Source organism: Rhyacophila brunnea, unplaced genomic scaffold, assembly GCF_057557595.1.
Source record: "Rhyacophila brunnea isolate RB1 unplaced genomic scaffold, BYU_Rbru_1.0 scaffold_10, whole genome shotgun sequence".
Taxonomy (NCBI): Eukaryota; Metazoa; Arthropoda; class Insecta; order Trichoptera; family Rhyacophilidae; genus Rhyacophila; species Rhyacophila brunnea.
Window position 1 is genome coordinate 43,113,520 of NW_028232752.1, and position 18,913 is coordinate 43,132,432.

The following is an 18,913-nucleotide window of genomic DNA, read 5'->3' on the forward strand; positions in this document are numbered from 1 at the left end:
AATGATGTATTTTTGCAGCCTTTTTATCGAAGTCTTATAACGAAGGAAGAAACCGTAAAATAAACAAACTTTGCTGAGATGTATTCGGGCAGCAAAAAACATCGCTTTGTATTCAAAACTTTTCATTTATAGTGGTAATAAAAAACAAATTTATCTGAGTTGAATTTCAAATCGGAATCTCCTCAGATAAAAGCAATTTCAAACTGAAATGTTTTCTAAAATGTTGTATATATTTTTTACCGCTACGTATTTTTCTTCCATTGGTCAAAATGAATTTCTTACGCATACATAGAGCGTATTGTAAGCAAGTACCATTTATACTAGCATAATCAATATAACATTTTTTTGGAACATAATATACACACACTAAAAATGAAAAATCTATAGTAATAAATACCTATCAATATACGGCCTTACTACAGTAGGCATGTCCAGTGGATCGGACCTACAATACATTTATTTAATTTCTGTGTTTAAGAAAATATAAATCCCTAATTTCCTAATAAAATTCAAGGAAAAAAATTCACACATTCTCTTCTCGGTTGCATTGATAGCATATTCATATAATGTCTGTCTAATCGAAGATCAGTATTTTTTTCATTTAAAACATTCGTTGGTTATTCTGCAAGTTAACTTCATTTTTCGACCAACGTTGTTCTCATCGTCAGGCAGACGTTATATATTACGATGCTGTTTATTGTGCGGTTAATAGCTTGAGATGATGATAGCTTGAGAGATTGAGTTGGTGTATTTTTTTTAAATTATATTTTTGATACAGTAAATAGATTACTACTATTTTCTGAAACGTGTACCTATGGGTAGGTACTTAATAATAATACCTACGGTTTTATCGTATTACGTATATCTCACTGTTTTTTCTGTTTTCTATTCTCTGATTTGCTTCTATGTCGGGAACTTAATTGAGGACTGTCGTGCAATCTGGAAGTATTATCCATGACTTGGTTCTATTCCTCTCAGCATTCAGGTGCAAATAGGGCCGATGTCAGCGAAAAAAACCCTGGAATTTTATATTTGATTCTTTCATCTGGAAGAAGATTTTTTTCATCTTCTACGATTTTTAAACTGACCCAATACCACGAGATTTTTGTCGGATTGTTATCCTCTGTTGATTATACCCCTAAAACTGAAAAGTGTACCAAATGGATCAAATAAAGATATCTTCTCTCTATTAATTGTATATACCTAATATACGCAGTTTTTTTTTTAAATATTACACTATAATAATAATAATAATAATAGGTACTATATCAACCATCATTGGCGACACATTGTTATGCCTCAATTTATCAATCTAGCTTAAATTACGATTAGGGAATGCAATCCCGGATATAACATCCCGGGATAATGAGATTACTTTTACCAGCTACCAGAAGCGGTGTAAAAGTGAATAAGAACGACTCAATGAAAAATTTAAATATGAAAGGAAAATAGCAAAAGCACGTCTACATTATAAAGATCAAACTTTTTCCTACAATTTAAAAGTGGTATAGGTATTTTTATTCATTTATGCATTCGCGTTGATGGATACATAAACGTATACACATATATGGTACAGTACATAAATCTATGATAAATGGCTCATTTTTTATTCCTAACGTTAAATATTTTAGTAAATATTTAAGTAGTAATTTCAAAAATGTGGAGAGAATCTTACATAGTTTATAGATTCATATTATTATTCATAAGATTTGTTATGTATATTGGTGGGGCTCTACCCTCTGTGTCCCGATACAAGTGCCTAGCCTTAATTCGATACACGCGCATTCAATGTTTAAATTGTATTATTTCAAAAAAGTAAATAAACTAAATGCATCTTCTTTACATTTCGATCAAGAAACCATATTATATTATGGAAAATCTTATGAATGTTTCAGATTGATAGGCATTAAAAAAAAGTTAGATTTTTAGAAGAATATTGTATGAAGACTCCACGTTTGGAGTACCAAGCCGTTTCCAAAGTTTAATGGAATATATTCACTTGTGTACTTATTTTATCTCTATGTTTGAAAGTCTATGTGTGTACGAGAAGTAGGCGGGAATTGAACATGACAGAAAAATTTAAGAGAAGAATGTCATAGTTTTTAACTTAGGTATCGTTTTATTTTATAGAATAGATATTTAAATAAATAATTTATTATTAAATATCAGGTATTTTACGTATTACATAATACGCTACAATAATAATATTATACCACCACAAGCCAGAGCTTTCAGTGCGTAAGCCATGCCTACTGATATATATTTTTTTAATATTTTTTAACATTAATTTTATTTTTACATACGGTAAAACAAAAATTATTGTAAAGTAAAAAAACATGAAGAAGTTTTGCATTGAATTTCACCTATCGGGTTTTGTTTGAAACTTGTAATACAGTGTAAATGCGATATTCCGGTTGCTGTGAAAACGGCAAACGAACTTGTTCTTCTACCCGCCGTCTCCCTTGTTTTCCCCGCTAGATGCCGACCGTCTCTGTCTCCCGCTTCGTCGATTCCTCAACAGATGTCTCACATCACATCCGGAGTAGTGGGTTGCGCAGTCCACATTGGCCAATCCCAATGCGCATGCTCGGAGAGAATCCAACATGGTGGTCGTGGCTGCAGGACCAGATATTAACCGGCTTGAAAGCCAGCTCATTCCAAGCCTAAAATAATATCAGAAAAGAGTGGAGTCAACTTTCATCAGACATTCATCATTATGGTAGTGAATCATACTAGTATCATTCATCTAGTAATAATTTGACACTTCAGTCAAAAGAAAATCTCGTATTGTTATATGAAAACTAATTGCAAAATCTTGGATAAGTAATTATTATCTAAACTGTATTGTAAAAGTAAGCAAGTACTAAGTTATAGCATCCGTTTTTCATACTATGGATCCCGAATCCCACGTTTATAATAAAATACATATTATTTTTCAATATGTGTTTTATTCAATGCAGTGACAACGGATTGCACGAATAGAAATAATTTGTTAATAAAACTTCCAGTCTATCTCGCTATATCAATGTTGTTCTGTGAAGAATTACATCGCGCCTATCGTATCGGTTTGTCTCGTTCGGCACCCCTCGCTATCTTGCTTACTATCCAACATTACATAATATAATGTATTGCATTACTTTGTAGTACCTTGGTACTTATTGCTTGTATGATCAGCTATATAATAATAATTAAAGTTGCTAAGCCGGAAGGACTTTTTTATGAAAATTAGTTGTGAGGTAACACTATTTGGAATATTGTCAGAAAACTGCTGCAAAACATGGTTATCCATTACAAAGTAACTTAATACTTTTTATTTGTATGGAAGTCATTGCAAAATATAGATACCTACCTAATATTATAATATCAAGAAATCGATAAAATTCTTATTTATAATTACTCTTGTGTAAAGACGAAAATTGTCATTTACGCCCTTAGGGCTTAGTTATCTCAATTATTATCTTCTTCGGAAACCCAAATCCAGCCTACAGGTCTTCGGTAGTATCTGATCATTTCTGTATACCAAGCAGCTTCAACTCTCCTTCCACGATCCAGCAGAATTATAATCTCGAATAATAATTGGTGGATATCTCCTGCCCACCTAAGCTGCAGTAGTTTACTTTATATATGGAGAGCTATAACCTATCAAATTATTAGTATAACTAACAGATAATAAAATGTTTAACGTTACCCCCAAACGGGTATCCATATCTTCTGCCCATCTTTCAAACTTCTGGAATACTTATTGTTTTCGCAAAGATTTCTTCGAAGACATTCTCCGTGGTCTTTTTCAGCTTCCATTCCAATTTCTATAGAAGTCAATACTCTTTTTGCCAATTCGTTTATTTGCATATTGGCATTTGGGGCATCCCGCTTATATCTGACATCGTCGAAAGTTTCAGCATCACCCCCGGTTCCATCCATCATCGGCATCATTGGAGGTGTATTACTCTGTAATATTTTACATTAAAACTATGCATATACCTATGTGTTTATCTCTTGGGATATCTCTGATCAACCCAGAAAATTTTCAAGTAAAGCGGCCCAAACTTAAATTATTCACTTTCTCATACTCGGTTTAGGCAATTGCAGTGATTATGTTCAATTGGGTCCTGCGTTTTGCGATGCCTTAATATACTCTAAGTTTGTAAGGGTGTCACAAGTAAAAAATAAAACTAAAAACAATGTAACTTCATGAGAAAGATTTAAATTTGATTGTAAAGGATTTAAATAAAAATAAAAGGGTTTGTATGTGTTTGGTACTCACGGCTGTTATACACATGATGACTTGAAGGATAAACATGCCGAATGAAAGAAATGCCAGAGCTGTTAGAGCAATGTCAAATACATCGTTAAGCGCCAGTCCATTGTGAGAGCTTTTCTCATCGTCATCGCCTTCGTGGTAATGCACGTGATGTGGAGTATAATCGTAGCCACCTGCTAGTTCCATCACATCATCAAAAAGAAAACAACAAAGTTTATACAGTAACATCTTTAATAGTAGATATATCAGAACATGGATCGGTCCATAAATTTGGATTTTGTTATTACGAGTAGGTACCCAAAACTTTTTAATGCTTTTAACTCAATATGTTAGTTGATAAAAAATTCTTATTAGTTATAATGACACAGGAAATAATATTGTAAAAAAACTGAATGGTTAAAATAATATATTATGTATTTTTTCTTTCTGACTTTCAATTTTTTTAGTCTCTAATTATTCGGTCTACAGAACTTTGACTTAAAAAAGAACTTTTCTACTAATAATTTTAATATTAATCTACTTACATAATTCTGTAGATAAAAAAATCACGAACGACTACATAAAATAAACTAACTTTTGTAGAGAAAGAATCCCTCCCCCTGATATTTTACATGTGATTTACTTACAGACATTTATTTTTACATCCACAAATAGTATTTAATTGAAAATGTAAATATTTACGGTAGGTAGGTACTTTTCTAAATAATATATTTACACAATTTTTATTAACGACCATTGAAATTGATAATATTTTGATCTACCTCTTTGTTAAGTTATTAGTGCCATTAGTTCAAATAACTTATGAACACCTCAAGATAAATGCTTTTGATTGATATAAAAATATCAAATAATATCTGCGTACGAGAAGAAAAGAGAGTAAAAGTTAGTAAAATGATAATAATATAATAGTGAAAGGAGTTAAATATTATGTCAAATTAATCATAATGCATGCAGGAAAAAAGGGAACTAGTCACAGCCGTAGATGAATATTTGCAAAATTCACACAGGACCCTTATAATCCAGAGAAAGCTGTACAAATTTCAATCTTCTTTTGGCTCTACTGAAAATGATTGATTTTAAACTTATCTCCCTTTTTAGTTTGCACACAACTCGCTACCATATTGCCAAAATATGCAAAGCATTGGGATCCAGCTAGATAAGAGGCCCTTAATAATTCTAGGCTGATAAATTGTTTGTGAATTTTATATTTTCTGTACACGATTTCCAAACAGTTTCTACATTACGTCCTGTAAATTAAATTCATTAAATGCAATTTAAGATTTTTCGTATTATCCTTAAGGTTCATGACGTATTTATGTATTTATTGTTTTAAGAATTTCCTGTTGCTGTTATAAATAGACGTGTGTGAATTGGCCCTGACATAATATTATACTTATGATAATTTAGGTAGACAATATTGTATACTTAAGTCATTTTCGGCAAAATTATACTTAATAAACGTTGGCTACACGTACACATATTATTCTTCTTCTTTCGACCATGTCCAATCCTAATAGGATCATATGGACATGAATACATAAATTAAAACACAAAAATATAGATTAAAAAAATACATTTAAAAAATACTGAAAGGAAGCTGAAAAACGCTCTCGCTATTGACTTTGAACAAAATAAATCGGTGAAAAAGTCGATCAGGTCGGAGAAATTTTTGTAAGGAAAAACTAAAAATCTCTCGTCTTTGATTTCGGATTTTATTTTTAATAAACACAGGGGAGGCCGTGTATGATCTTTGCGTAGGGTTCCGATTTCCAGAGCTACGCCACTAATACATAATATATAATAATATTATCATTTAGCAAGGCAAAGATGAAATGCATTGTTTATCACGTCATTAAGACATCAATATATAAAAAATAATCAGACCCAACCGTAACAAACAAAAAAATACCTCCATGTTTTTCTGAATCTTCTTCATGTTGTATCAATTCTGGGTGGATGAAGCCTCCAAATTGGTGTGGATAGGAACTCATTTCTTAAAAACGACACGAAAAGATATATAAAAACACAAACTATTATTACATACCTATATCATATAATATAGAGGTACCATAACTAATGTTAGATATTAGCTCAGATTATTGGGCAAAAGCCCTGGAACCCAATATACATATTGATTGAAAAAAACAATATGTGCATTTTAAAAAGACGCAGGATGTAAACAATGTTTTTTAAGGGGTCGTATTTTTATTCTTATTCTTTCACAAACCAATTTATTTGCAGTTATGGATTACGATACTAGGCACGTACAGATATTACCACTAACGTATTCATTTTTGGTTACCATTCGGTGAAGACCGTGATTCTCATACTGCTTATATGGCATATCCGTGCACGTCAAATACGCAAGCCTTGATAGGTATCTAGTCGTCGAGTTCGTAGCTCATGATTTCGTACATTCCCCCAATATCACCGCGCACATGATCCATAATGACGTATCATACATTTGCCGAGGCATTTCGCTGAGCCACTCGGCAAGACTTTGATAGGTACTCAGTGCACGATGGAGTTCGAGCGCGTCTACTACACTCTCGCACTCGGCCGCGCTCGTATCGGCGAGAGTATCAAGTACCGATCTGTCGCAGCCACGAGTAATTGTATCCGTGCTAGACTTTAAATGTTCCAAACAAAAATTTCTAGAAAAAAAACTATTGAAAAGTACAGCTGAAGAACAAGAAACTATATGGGTACCTGGTTTAAATTTTTTCTTGCCATTACGTGAGGCTATTTTTATTCTTCTCCAAACTCAAATAATTCTCATTTATTGAACTGTTTGGTAAATCAATATACAGAATATAACTAGGGATGCCAACTATTCCGGTTTTAAGTCAAGTAATTGAAGTCCTTGTCCAGGATACTGATTAGAGGGACGCATAATATCCCGGAATTTTAGTAAAAACAACAAAATTTCCTAAAATTCTTCGAATATTCGAGAAATCACAAGCTTTAATAATCATGTTTGATGTTTCAGACTAAATTCTAAAATTATGTAGAATGTAATTTAATGTAATGTAATTTTGCTTCGTAAAAATCTCTGATGAAAAAATGAAAAGATGGACAATTCGTTTTTAGTTGAAATTCCTTGTGTACTTTGAGGAATATTCAGTATGCACGTGACCATAAGGCTTACACCTCTAGCGCCAATAGGATAATCCGCTACTGGTTATTTTCCACAAATTAACACAGTACAATTTAATACGTTTCGGTGTTGGGTGCACGGATGTGGAAAATACTGTTATTATAAATATTATTATACAGTCAGTGAGGAGATCATCACAGCAGTCATAATATCCACAGATTGTAACATTTTCATCTTGTGAGTGCATGTGATGTCACCTGTTACGAACCACTCGTACAAAATATTAAGATAGCGGTGCACAAAGTTTCTCGACTGGAACACGATGTGTTTATTTTTTAAATTACTTACAATAACATGTACCTACTTTGTTAATTTATACCAAAATTTTTATTGAAGGTGATAAAACAAGTAATAACTAACCGTTTAGATTCATTTATAATTTATAACGAAGAAAAGATAATCTGTGTATACTATTTTGCCATAATTTGCAATCGTAGAATACTTATTTTGATTTGTTATTATACAATACCTAACTATTTTAAAATCTAGAAAATAATTATACGTAGGTATATTAGGCATATCAACTAGATATTTTTTACCTGCTCCAATTGTGGGTCCTGGCATGGCATATCCTGTAATTTCACCACCGTCGTATTCCACACTACCCTCTTCTCCGTCTCTTGGATTCGCAACGTCCTTATCATAGTGACGATATATATCTTCCAATGTAGCTGTTCTTGAATAATAATATTATATAAAATCGGATAAGGTAACATTGAATTAGCCACATATAAGTGACATATAAATCAAATCAAACAAATGAGTTGCCTAGAGTCTTAACTCACATATTCTAAAAATCTAGTTTTGAGATAATCGCAAAAAAACACCAGAGCACTGTTTGTTGTAATTAGAAGACAAGTATTGAACTCCCTTGAATATTACTGAGTGAGTTAGTCGATTTATATATATATATTTTAAATAATTATATAATACTCCTAAGGCTGCAGACACACAGCACATTATGAGAAATAGAGCTCCCTGATTTGTTAGAAAATCCTTGATGACAGAACTCACATTATTCATTGAAAAATGTGAGTTATAACACCAACAGTCAGCGTTGTCAACGATTTTCATATGATTTAAAGTGACTTTTGATAGCCAACTATTTTTCTTTATATAGATAATAATTCCTTTAGAATCACTTGGTATATTTAACTAAAAAATGACAAAAATGCAAAATGTGAGTTATGACTCTAGGCGACTCAAATATCAATTTATTAAAATATTCATAGCGTAGAAATGTCTAAATAGACTTTTGTGAAGATTGGATATCATAAATTCTTCCAACCCGTGTGCTGGATCCATATTATAGTTACAAAATATAATATAAGTATTATTATACTTTATACTATACTTTAAGACAAGTTGAGAATAATTTGGCCCATTTTAGATTCGAAACCACGACACATGAAATAAGAAGTTCTGTCATTTTCTCTACTATTAGCTTTAAGCAAAAGACGACGCGATTGATAGTGTTATGTACTTCTTGATTGTCTTATTCAGAAATTTTCACAAAAAAATGTAATATTTAAAATGATGTGAAATCTGATTGCCGACCGCCACCTTGCCATTTATTTATATTGTTTTTTGTTCTCATATTCGTAGATATACGAATAAATGTCTACATGTCTCAAGATTGCTAACCCAAAAAGATGTTTTTGTCATTTTCCGAATGTTGAGTTTTGTTGCATTTTCTCCTAATAGCTTTATTAATTACTACTAATAATTGATTTAAGTGCATCACTGAAAACTGTATTACTAGTAGTCATAGTATAAATAAAAAAGAAATATGTAGTTACTTTGTTAACCAATCCCTGTATGCAGACGACCCAGGATCAGACAATAAATTTTCTTTGACATCGGCTAGCTCAGTCCTAGATTTTCTATTAGTAGTGTAAAACAGTTTTTCTTCTTCTATTGGGCTTTTGAAAGGTCTACCCAATCTGTTCGATATAAGAGGTTGCTGCATTTGATAGAGAATTTCGTCGGCGACAAAATTTCGACAAAGATATTCGTTCAACATTTTCCTATAACATTCACCAGGCATTATTAATTATTATTGCAATAATATATTACCCCTAGTTAGAGTTGGGTATTTCCCGAGAAAATCTCAATCTCGAGATTCGGGATTTTCAGAAAAGAATTCTCGAGATATCGGGAATTTTTTTAAAAAACCTGTAAAAATCCTAAAATCAGTGTAAAAACAGACAAATTCCAAAAAAATATGATTTTTATTTGTTTATGTAAGAAGACAAACAAAACAGAAGTAGAAAAACAAAAATAATTCAAAACATTACTTATTAAAATAGAATTTGAAAAAACACAGACTGTCAATCTCTGCGTCTGACAATCGCATACGTTTTTGAGACAAAAAATTTCCTGATGTTGCAAAAATTGCGCTCATTTTGAGTCGACGTTGGCTTAACTGTGTTAAATGCCCTGATCAGTCTTTGAACGTTTTGTGTTTTCTGTCCACTTTTTTCATATAGAAAATCGTTTTTTCAATTAATATTTGATAATAAAGAAATCCCGAATCCCGAGGACAGATTCTCGAGATCCTGGATTTCCCGAAATGTTAAAAATTTCAATTCTCGAGATTCGGGAATGAAAATCTCGAAAATTTCTCGAGAACTCCCGTCGGGAAATTCCCGAAACCCAACTCTACCCCTAGTTTTAATCTTATATACCTAGTACAATCTATGTTGCCATACACCATAAGAAAACCGTGTAAATATGAAAAGATGTAATAGATAGGTAAATTAAAAACTTCATGTACTACAACTATGAATGACAATGCAGATGTTTTAAGTACCTACCTAAGCAAATAATATTATAAATTAATTATTTTAATGGTTGTGCAAATTTACTTCTAATTATTCTTAATTAGACTTTGTATTTAATAAAATAAAACACACTATAATAACTAGGCGGTTACTAATTTATTCCATGAAGTAAATCACGGCTACGTCCCCTTCAACTTAATTAATAAATCCATATTATATTTAGTAAATTTAATTATCATAATGTTATATTATGTATAACTAGTTTAATTTATAAATACATTTTTAAGATTCTAATCTCTAAGCCTTTTTGTGAATTCAGTCGTCGTTTCCATTTTGACGGGACTCAATCCAGTACTCGATTGCAGAAATACTAAAACCAAAACCAAAATCCACGATGGCCGCGCGGCTAAAGCATTGGCCTTTCATGTCGTGGGTCCCAGGTTCGAATACTGGGTCTGGCGATTACACATAATTGTTTTTCAATGTGTGTATGAGTCAGAGTATGGACCTAATAGGTTGAGCAAGTGGCTGACATCCATTTCTCATAAAAACAAAATCTGTTAATACAAACCTCCACTCTGTGGAAGCCCATATGATCCTATTAGAATCGGATATGGTTTTAAAAAAAATACCAACCAAATCTAAAATTCACAGTCAAAATAATTTGATAATAAAATGGGATTCAGACATGTAACTGTTTTGTTTGAAAAATAATAATAATCACTTTATTCCTAACGTTGGATAACTCCATAAGATGGAAATTTATTATGGACCAAATTAGATTATTGTTTCCAGGCTGGAAAATACTATGAACACTAATAATGATATCAATATTTTTCTTGGAATATTAATAATAGATCATTTTCGAACATCGGCTCAATTAAAAAATGTTGGGAAACAGCTGTTGTGTAGAATTTACAATCGCACATTATTTAACTTTAAAATTAATTTATTCAACATATTATTATTAATTTTCAACCTCAGTTCCTCAATTATATTTATAAACATTTTTAAGCATATACCTGTGGAATCCCATTGTGGCATAAGCATCAAACCATGATCCATTGGAGCTTAAATCTTCACTTTTATTTTTACTATTTCCACCACGATTTAATTGAACTGAAGAAAAATTCCTAGAGTCAGACCCATCCAACATTAGTAATGCGCTGGGCATCAAGTCTGCTCTGAGGATGTCATCGACGTCAAAGAAGCCCGAAGAATATACACTTCTTAAGGCGATTAGAAATAATAATGATGTCTTCATGGTGAATCTTTAAAATATATTAATCGGCAATTCGGTAGTAAGTATTAAATATTTTATTGAACTTTTCTATTTTAGTTGTTAAATGCTACCTTGTCGATCAGAAGTTATTGTCAGACTGACGGCATGTTGAGTAAAATACTCAAATAATAATACATAATAATAATTCTTGTTCTAACGCAAGAAGGTAAAAAAATCAGTTATGATAGTATCTAGCAAGTATAAGTGATGAAAAACCATTTTCTTAAATTCGTAAATCCGCAAAACGGTTAAATAATTGTAATTTACATTATTACCATATTATATCAGTCTTCTTTTAATATGTTCTAACCAGCTAATCAAAATTTTTCCTTTTGGTGGGTATATGTGCAGTGTAATTTTTGATTATTGCCTGTCGATATTCGACAACTTCGTAAGTCAAGTGATTTTATTCAATTATACAAAATAATCGCTAAAAATACATGGAATACCCTTAATTTTGTCTATTGGAATCCTGGAATTCAGTAGAGCATCACACTGCCCTTAACCCCAGCGATAGGTAGGGGTCCGCCGAAAATCCAGGCCTAGGGGCCCGCTTTATGATGTGGGGGCCATGATTTTCGCCATAAAGCTTCTCTTGAATTTAATATTCGAATCGAATTTATTATTCAAAGTTTGCGCATGGCTTGTCGAGAATCAGTCTCTTGGGTAGCTTATTGTCGGATAAAGTTTCAGAGGTATACTTCAAAATATTTTGTAACTACGGATCAAAGAAGACCAGTTCGTTTAAGTAGGTATTCATCTACACGGATCAATCATTTTAAAGATGGGTGTGCGGTTTATTTTGGTCATAATTTTTTTCATATTTTGAATTCGTTGAACTTAAAGGTTCGATATGACTGCACTGGAATCGCTCTATGAATAAAAATATCCGTTAAATTTGTATGAATCTGTCTGACACGCGACAGATTATACCGTGTACTTGTAGCGACTTACGAACTTACTGACACTCAATTTCTATTGTTATAGTAAGCATTGAGTTACTAATGGAGACAGCATTTTAAGAATTAAAAACACCCTTCGTAAACGACTCTGCTTATAGACATCTGAGTACGCATTTCAAATATTTTTTTCGTAAATAGATTAATAAGGAATAGTTGGAAAACATTTTTCTTCCTGCTTTGCAATAATGGTGATTATTGCAAATCCGCGTTCATGTAATTACTCAATAACAATTATTATTGTACCTTATCCGCATATGCCATACTATTATAGTATTGTATATATATAGTACCTATAATCCATATTGTGTAAACCCAAATTTCGGTGGTTGGATGGCGTAGAATTATTGAAGAACTATTGGTCATAGAATATTATAATTTAGTGTCAACAACTTTGATTACTTACTTCTACTAAATTATTTTCGTGTTTTAAACGGATAAACGTAAAGGTGCCAACAAATAATAAAAATAATTACAATTCTGATACTTACACACATTTACAATATTCTCGTTAGCGCCGCAGGAGATAGCGTTAATTCCACGGAATCTATACTCAAAAGTTCTATTATTCGTAATCCATCTTTAATTTGCCGCTTCCCAATCAATACATAACCTACCTATCCAAACGAGACGTCATTGCAACTACATACCTACCCTTATTTCACAGATTTTTAAAGCATGTAAACTTTTTCATATATTATAATAATATATTTGAAACTTGTTGCTTACGTGATGTACGTACTATCAATAACCAATTATTGTTATATTAGAGGACGTATCGAAGATCACACAGCGGTTAGAGCTATTATAGTGATCATGCATTGTAAAAATGATTGTCTGGAATTATTACTATGGTACCTACCTACTGGAGATTGATCGCGACGTACACATTGAATAACTAATTTTTGCTAAAATATCCCTTTTACCCGTTTAGCTTATCACTCTCGGTATGCTGGCTTAGCAACCCAGTCGAAAAATTTACTCCACCTACACAATATTATGAGGATGATTATTGCAAATTCGTGTACATGTCTGTCAGTGGCGAAGACTCTATACTAGGCAATTATTTTTTTAAAGCCTACCTTCTTAATAAAAATAATTTTATTTGCCAACGACATCTGTCGTATATGTAAGAAAGAAGGAATGTATTATAAATAAATAAAATAATATTCCACGACGCGACATGCTTTTAACAAGTTTGTTTAATAATTTTCCGGGTAAAGTGATGTTTTTCTGTATGGATTTTATGTCATATGACCTCAGGATGCCTGGAGCATTGCATACAAAACGATAGACTCTAATGCATAAGCCTAAATCTTTGCATATAACATATTATTAAAATAATTAATAATTTAAAAAAAAAATTATATGGCATTCAATCACATATAAATAAATATAGAATGTTTTTAAAAACAAAATAATTTTATCTAATGTGTATAAATGTTTAGAAAAATAAGTAGGTACATAATTTAAACTCATCGCTTAATTTTATGTCGTCAGTGAATTATTGAGATTTCATCGAATTTGAGTGTCGTTATCATTAGTGTATACTTACCTATTAATCAGTAGTAATGTCGTATTATCTTCTTATTTCCAGTAAGTATAAACACCTCACAAGTGTGTTCTTTTTCTCTGATTTCCACAGCCTACCTTGTTCCAAGTCACCCTTCACCACTGATGTCTGTTGACTTATTTAAACAGGTTCGATCCCACATTTATCCCATTTTGGACAAGAAATTTATCGCTCTGGTTAAGGGGGGATGTGCGCCGCGTAGTTCAAAATGGAGCTTTTATGGTATTTTCAAAGTGTAATCCTGGACATTCCTTAAACGTTGTATATAATCTATTTATATAATTTTGAAGCCTTATTATCCTTTATATTTATTTTAAACATTTCGCTCTAATGTTTTAAAATATGGTCATATTTCAGTACATCCACGTGCAGTGGTGTTAAGATTTTTTACATTTATTATTTTTTAAACGCATTTATAAAACCATTAGTAAAATTTACATTCTTCTTCTTCTTCGATGGCGCTACAGCTCGAGCCCTGGCCTCATCCACCGCCGTCCTCCAGCCGGAACGGTCCTCCGCACGTCTTTTCCAGTTCATGATTTGGTTCCAGGTTGACATTATTATACTTAGTGAAATATTTACGATAAAAAATTATATTGATAATCTGTAATCCCAAATTTGACAAGAATTAGGCATTTTATTATTCAAAAAATGGGCAAGATTAACACATTTGAAGATAATTCTAAAGATACTGATTATAAGCTATGTTTTTAACTATTCAAGTGTGATAAACATCCGACGAATAATGATTGTTTTATAATAATTATTATTAAACTAAGAATAAGGTAGTATTTTTTTGAAATACGCGATTTCTTTTGGCATTTCCCAGTGGTTAAGCCACAACATACGGCCGTAGCCATAAATTGACAAACTATAACTGAAGTAGGGAGTAAGATCATGTTAACGCGCGTGTTTGAACATGTACCGTTGAAAAAAAAAAAAAATTTGGTTAGGTACATGTCCATTCCTCCATCAGATGTGACTCGCACCTCTTTTGTGAAATGAATTACATAAACAGATAACAGGCTTAAATAAAGTATCAATTAAAATAAATGCATTTTGTGTTAAAATGTATTATAATAGAAACAATTTTTTTCAAATAATAACAAAAACACCAAGATAATATTATTATAGTTATTAAAACAATCCATGAATGTCATTATGTTTATGCAAATTCAGAAAGGATAACATAAATGGATTATTGTTTTGCAACAAGAGACTCTTATTAAACATCATGTTATGATGAAATAAAAAAGAGGGCTTATAAAGAGGGCGGGCGCCTAATATTATTTAATAATTTCTAGAGTATTATATTATTATAATGATTATATTGTGATATGTACAATAAAAACTTATTAAATCTAGTTAAGTTTGTTCTCGCATGCAAATTTTGAATAATATGTAATTTAGCCGGGTCGCAGACACAAATTGGTCTTAACTCTAACACGGTCAATGTCATTTTGCTGACATTCACAAAATACATACTTATAACTTAATGTACCTCCTCCGCACACACAGAAATGTCAACTGGCAAAGATCATGTTGAAATGACACTGACAACCGTGCATTTGTATATTTTTAATTGACAATTAATGCACCCCATATTTCTGCCTTCTAATTTTCATAAACGCCCATAAAAAATTGCTGTTTCTTTGTCGAATGTACAACGTTTATGTGTTTTGATAAGAGGTCAAGTTGCGTCACCGTCGTGGCTATGAGCAACATAGCTGGCAGTTATGATTTATGGCTATATTTATGTCGAATTGAATTTCAGTGTGCTTTACAGATGACTAAACAGATAAGAGCACTGATTTTTTGACATCATGGCATTGACACCAGTATAATATTATATTTAGTTTCCATGATCAGTTACTGTGACTTGATGACAACATTCTCAGTCATTAAAAAGCAGTTTAACCGGATCTATGCCTTCAGCGAGTTTTCTCGCTCTATGAGGCCATGATCCACAGGTCGCACATACAAACTTCGCAAGTTATCTCATGTGACTTTAAACTCAAATTACTAGCCGCTGTTGATTGATTTGCATAACCTAAAAAATTAAACACACTGACATCTGTTTGAATAATTATGAGATAATAAGCCACGAAGAACCATGAAAATTATCAGTATTACAGCGATTTTGGTAAGAGTTTCGCTCTACATTCAACGTGTGTCGTTATTGCAGGGTTATCACACTATATAGAATAAACGGAGAGGATTCCCCATTCAATAGCTGGAACATTTTTCAACACGGTGTATCTAATATTACTTGACATATTTTGCGGGTGGAATATTGTGATTTTATAGTCTATTTCTTTCCTGTGGGTTTTTAAATCATTACATGTGAAAAGAAAATTGCGTATTTAAAAATTGATAACATTATTACGGAAATTCTTCAGTGCGTTTACTTGTTTTATATCTGCGATTGTGCAGTTTGTGTAATCAGTCTGTGTTTGTACATTTCATAAGATTTTAGGGTATCAGGATAAAGAGCACTGTGTTAAGTTTTTTTTATCTATATTTTTATATTACCCACTCATAATTATAATACGTGAAGTGTTTGTTGTCTTTGAACATTTTTTTTTACTTTACGTCGAAAACTTCTGATTTTTTCCGCCTCAAAATGGAAGGAGAACATCTGGATGAAGATTTCTTGGACAGGGTTGGCCTACGATGACAACAGTTTACGTGAAGTTCTGTGACAACCATGACGTTTTGTAAAAATTTTAAATTTATTTTTCTGCGCAACTGGCAGGACAAATGACACATTATGTATGTATTCAATAAGTCTTTATGATAATATACATACATTCAATATATTTCCTAAAAATATACTTATATTACGTTTTATTTTTACTACAAAATCTGTGGTCTGTCAGATACTGTCATAGTAATATCGTAAGGCATATAAAAGGTTAAGCCTCTGAGCTTGAGCCGACTTACAATCATTTTAGACCATTTTGGTCTGGTTTGGTTCGAGTTTGACTTAACATGGAAACCGTATTCGCACCCAACCTCAGAAAATCCTCCACTACATTTGCAGGAACAAACCTGTTACATCGAATTTTATACATTAAAAATATTTTCTAAATCCATGTCATCATTGTTGTTGAAAGAGTCGAATGTAAATTTTTTACCATCATTTTCGAGTATAGGATCTTTGGAGTGATTAACATTTCCGGTGGATTTACTTTGCATAGTTTTAAGGTTTTCCTTCACCACCTCAAATTTACTTAGAGCAGATTTGATATTTGATATTGATGCTGTAGGAAGCAATCGACGTTTTTCTGTACTATTATCAAGTTTCAATTCATTTAATTCTTTACATTCAAGAGAATCTTTAGTTAAAGTCGGACAATTATTATTAAAAGAGCTTGCAATGGTCTTATTAAGCTTATTGATAGTCAGTGAAGTAATATTATTAGCATCTTTAAAACGTCCGTTATGATGATTTTGATTGTTCTTGGTACTATTATTATCAATGTCAGATACATCTAAATATTTAGACCATTTAGAATTTTTTGTATCAATATTCAAATTATTACATTTATATGAATTAGTAATGTTATTGACAAAAGTTATGTTACTCGTTTGAATTGGAATATCTTCAGTTGAAGGGTCGATGTATTTCATCCTTTTGGACGCATCAACTTTATTATTTGATTCTAATTTTTGTGAAGTATTTTGATTATCATAATACTGTGTTGTGGAGAAACGACTCAAAGTGCTGACAGTATCCCCATGATGCAAACTGGATCTGTGTGGATGTACATTTTGTACTTCACATGTTGAATCCATATATTTAGACCCTTTGTTTGTTGGCATAGGATTATTATCCACATTCATAACCGGTACATTGTTGGTTTCATTATAATCTATTTCCTCCCAACATTCATTTACTTTTGTAGCCGAATCCCAATATTCTCCGTTATCGTTCTCAAAAGTTCTTTCAATAACATCATTTTTGCTTTCGAAACTATCTTCTTGGGCATCTATTTTAGCCTTAAATTTCTTAACACTGCTACTGGAATAACTTATATTATTACGTTTCTTCTTTTTATTGGATGGCAATTCTAAAACACATTTAACTCCATTAAATAGATCATCATTGTAAGAACTGTTGGTTTCAAGAGATTGATCTTTTTCCAAATATTTATCCCATTTGTTAATAGCATGGGTCTCTTCTTTAGGTGGTAAATTTGACATAACATTATCACTAAGGTTATTTGGGCCAGTATCAAATTGTTGACCATTATTTCGAACGAATCCAATATTTGAGGTGCAGTTGAAATATTGATTATCTCGAAAAATATCTTCTTGGTCTTTCAAAACAGAATTATCATTATGTGTGATTGAACTGAAGGTATCATAATTTGTTTCGGTATTTGAAAATCCTTGTTCTTTGAGCATCCGTAGCCGATTCAATTTTTGAACATGCTGCCGACATTCGTTTCCTGTCCCGGTGCCGTATACTTGCTTCAAGGATTGCTTGTCTCCGCAAATTTTACATTCCCATTTATTTGATTTCTTCACCAAGTGAACCTGGAAAAAAATTTAAAAGCAAAATAATTACTTACATCTCCAGACTCTAAAACATAAAATACCTACTTAATTAAACTATGCTAACGACGATTAGATGACTGTTTTAATTGATAGTTTCAAATGGAAAATTGACTGCATATAGGTAGATGCTTTTATAAAGAGCATACCTATTATAAAAAAATTCATCCTATCTTTCTTACCTGGAAAGTGTCGCATTTGTAACACCTCAGAACACGAAATTCTTGCGGCATGATAATTATAAAAACTCTATGAATAAATATAATGGATGTGGACAATCTTTAACGATTTATCTCTCTTCCTTTTTTATTACTATTCGAAGCGCTTAAGTGTTTTGT

The 18,913-nt window shown here is 31.9% G+C and overlaps 2 protein-coding genes across 2 annotated transcripts; both read right to left on the reverse strand.

Annotated features, from left to right (window-relative positions):
• Nucleotides 1-2,355: 2,355 nt before the first annotated feature.
• LOC147079235 (uncharacterized) lies at nt 2,356-11,424 on the reverse strand. Its single transcript, XM_085949137.1, has 7 exons — nt 11,224-11,424; nt 9,218-9,445; nt 7,958-8,094; nt 6,171-6,254; nt 4,265-4,434; nt 3,689-3,948; nt 2,356-2,663 (listed from the first exon to the last, which is right to left on the reverse strand). Exons 1-7 carry the CDS (start codon nt 11,373-11,375, stop codon nt 2,447-2,449), a joined length of 1,248 nt encoding a protein of 415 aa, XP_085805263.1. The 5' UTR covers nt 11,376-11,424; the 3' UTR covers nt 2,356-2,446.
• Nucleotides 11,425-15,710: 4,286 nt separating this feature from the next.
• Nucleotides 15,711-18,913, reverse strand: LOC147079236 (uncharacterized). Its single transcript, XM_085949150.1, has 2 exons — nt 18,758-18,913; nt 15,711-18,557 (listed from the first exon to the last, which is right to left on the reverse strand). The coding sequence occupies exons 1-2, from the start codon at nt 18,806-18,808 to the stop codon at nt 17,082-17,084; spliced, it is 1,527 nt and encodes a 508-aa protein (XP_085805276.1). The 5' UTR covers nt 18,809-18,913; the 3' UTR covers nt 15,711-17,081.

Excerpts from the sequence above, each read along its gene's own strand:
- LOC147079236 (XM_085949150.1), bottom strand. The coding sequence starts at position 18,808 with ATGCCGCAAGAATTTCGTGTTCTGAGGTGTTACAAATGCGACACTTTC. Across the intron at positions 18,558-18,757 it reads ACAAATGCGACACTTTCCAG|GTTCACTTGGTGAAGAAATC; the intron begins GTAAGAAAGATA and ends ATTTTTTTCCAG.
- LOC147079235 (XM_085949137.1), bottom strand. The coding sequence starts at position 11,375 with ATGCCCAGCGCATTACTAATGTTGGATGGGTCTGACTCTAGGAATTTT. Across the intron at positions 8,095-9,217 it reads TACAGGGATTGGTTAACAAA|AACAGCTACATTGGAAGATA; the intron begins GTAACTACATAT and ends TTATTATTCAAG. Across the intron at positions 3,949-4,264 it reads TCATCATGTGTATAACAGCC|AGTAATACACCTCCAATGAT; the intron begins GTGAGTACCAAA and ends AAAATATTACAG.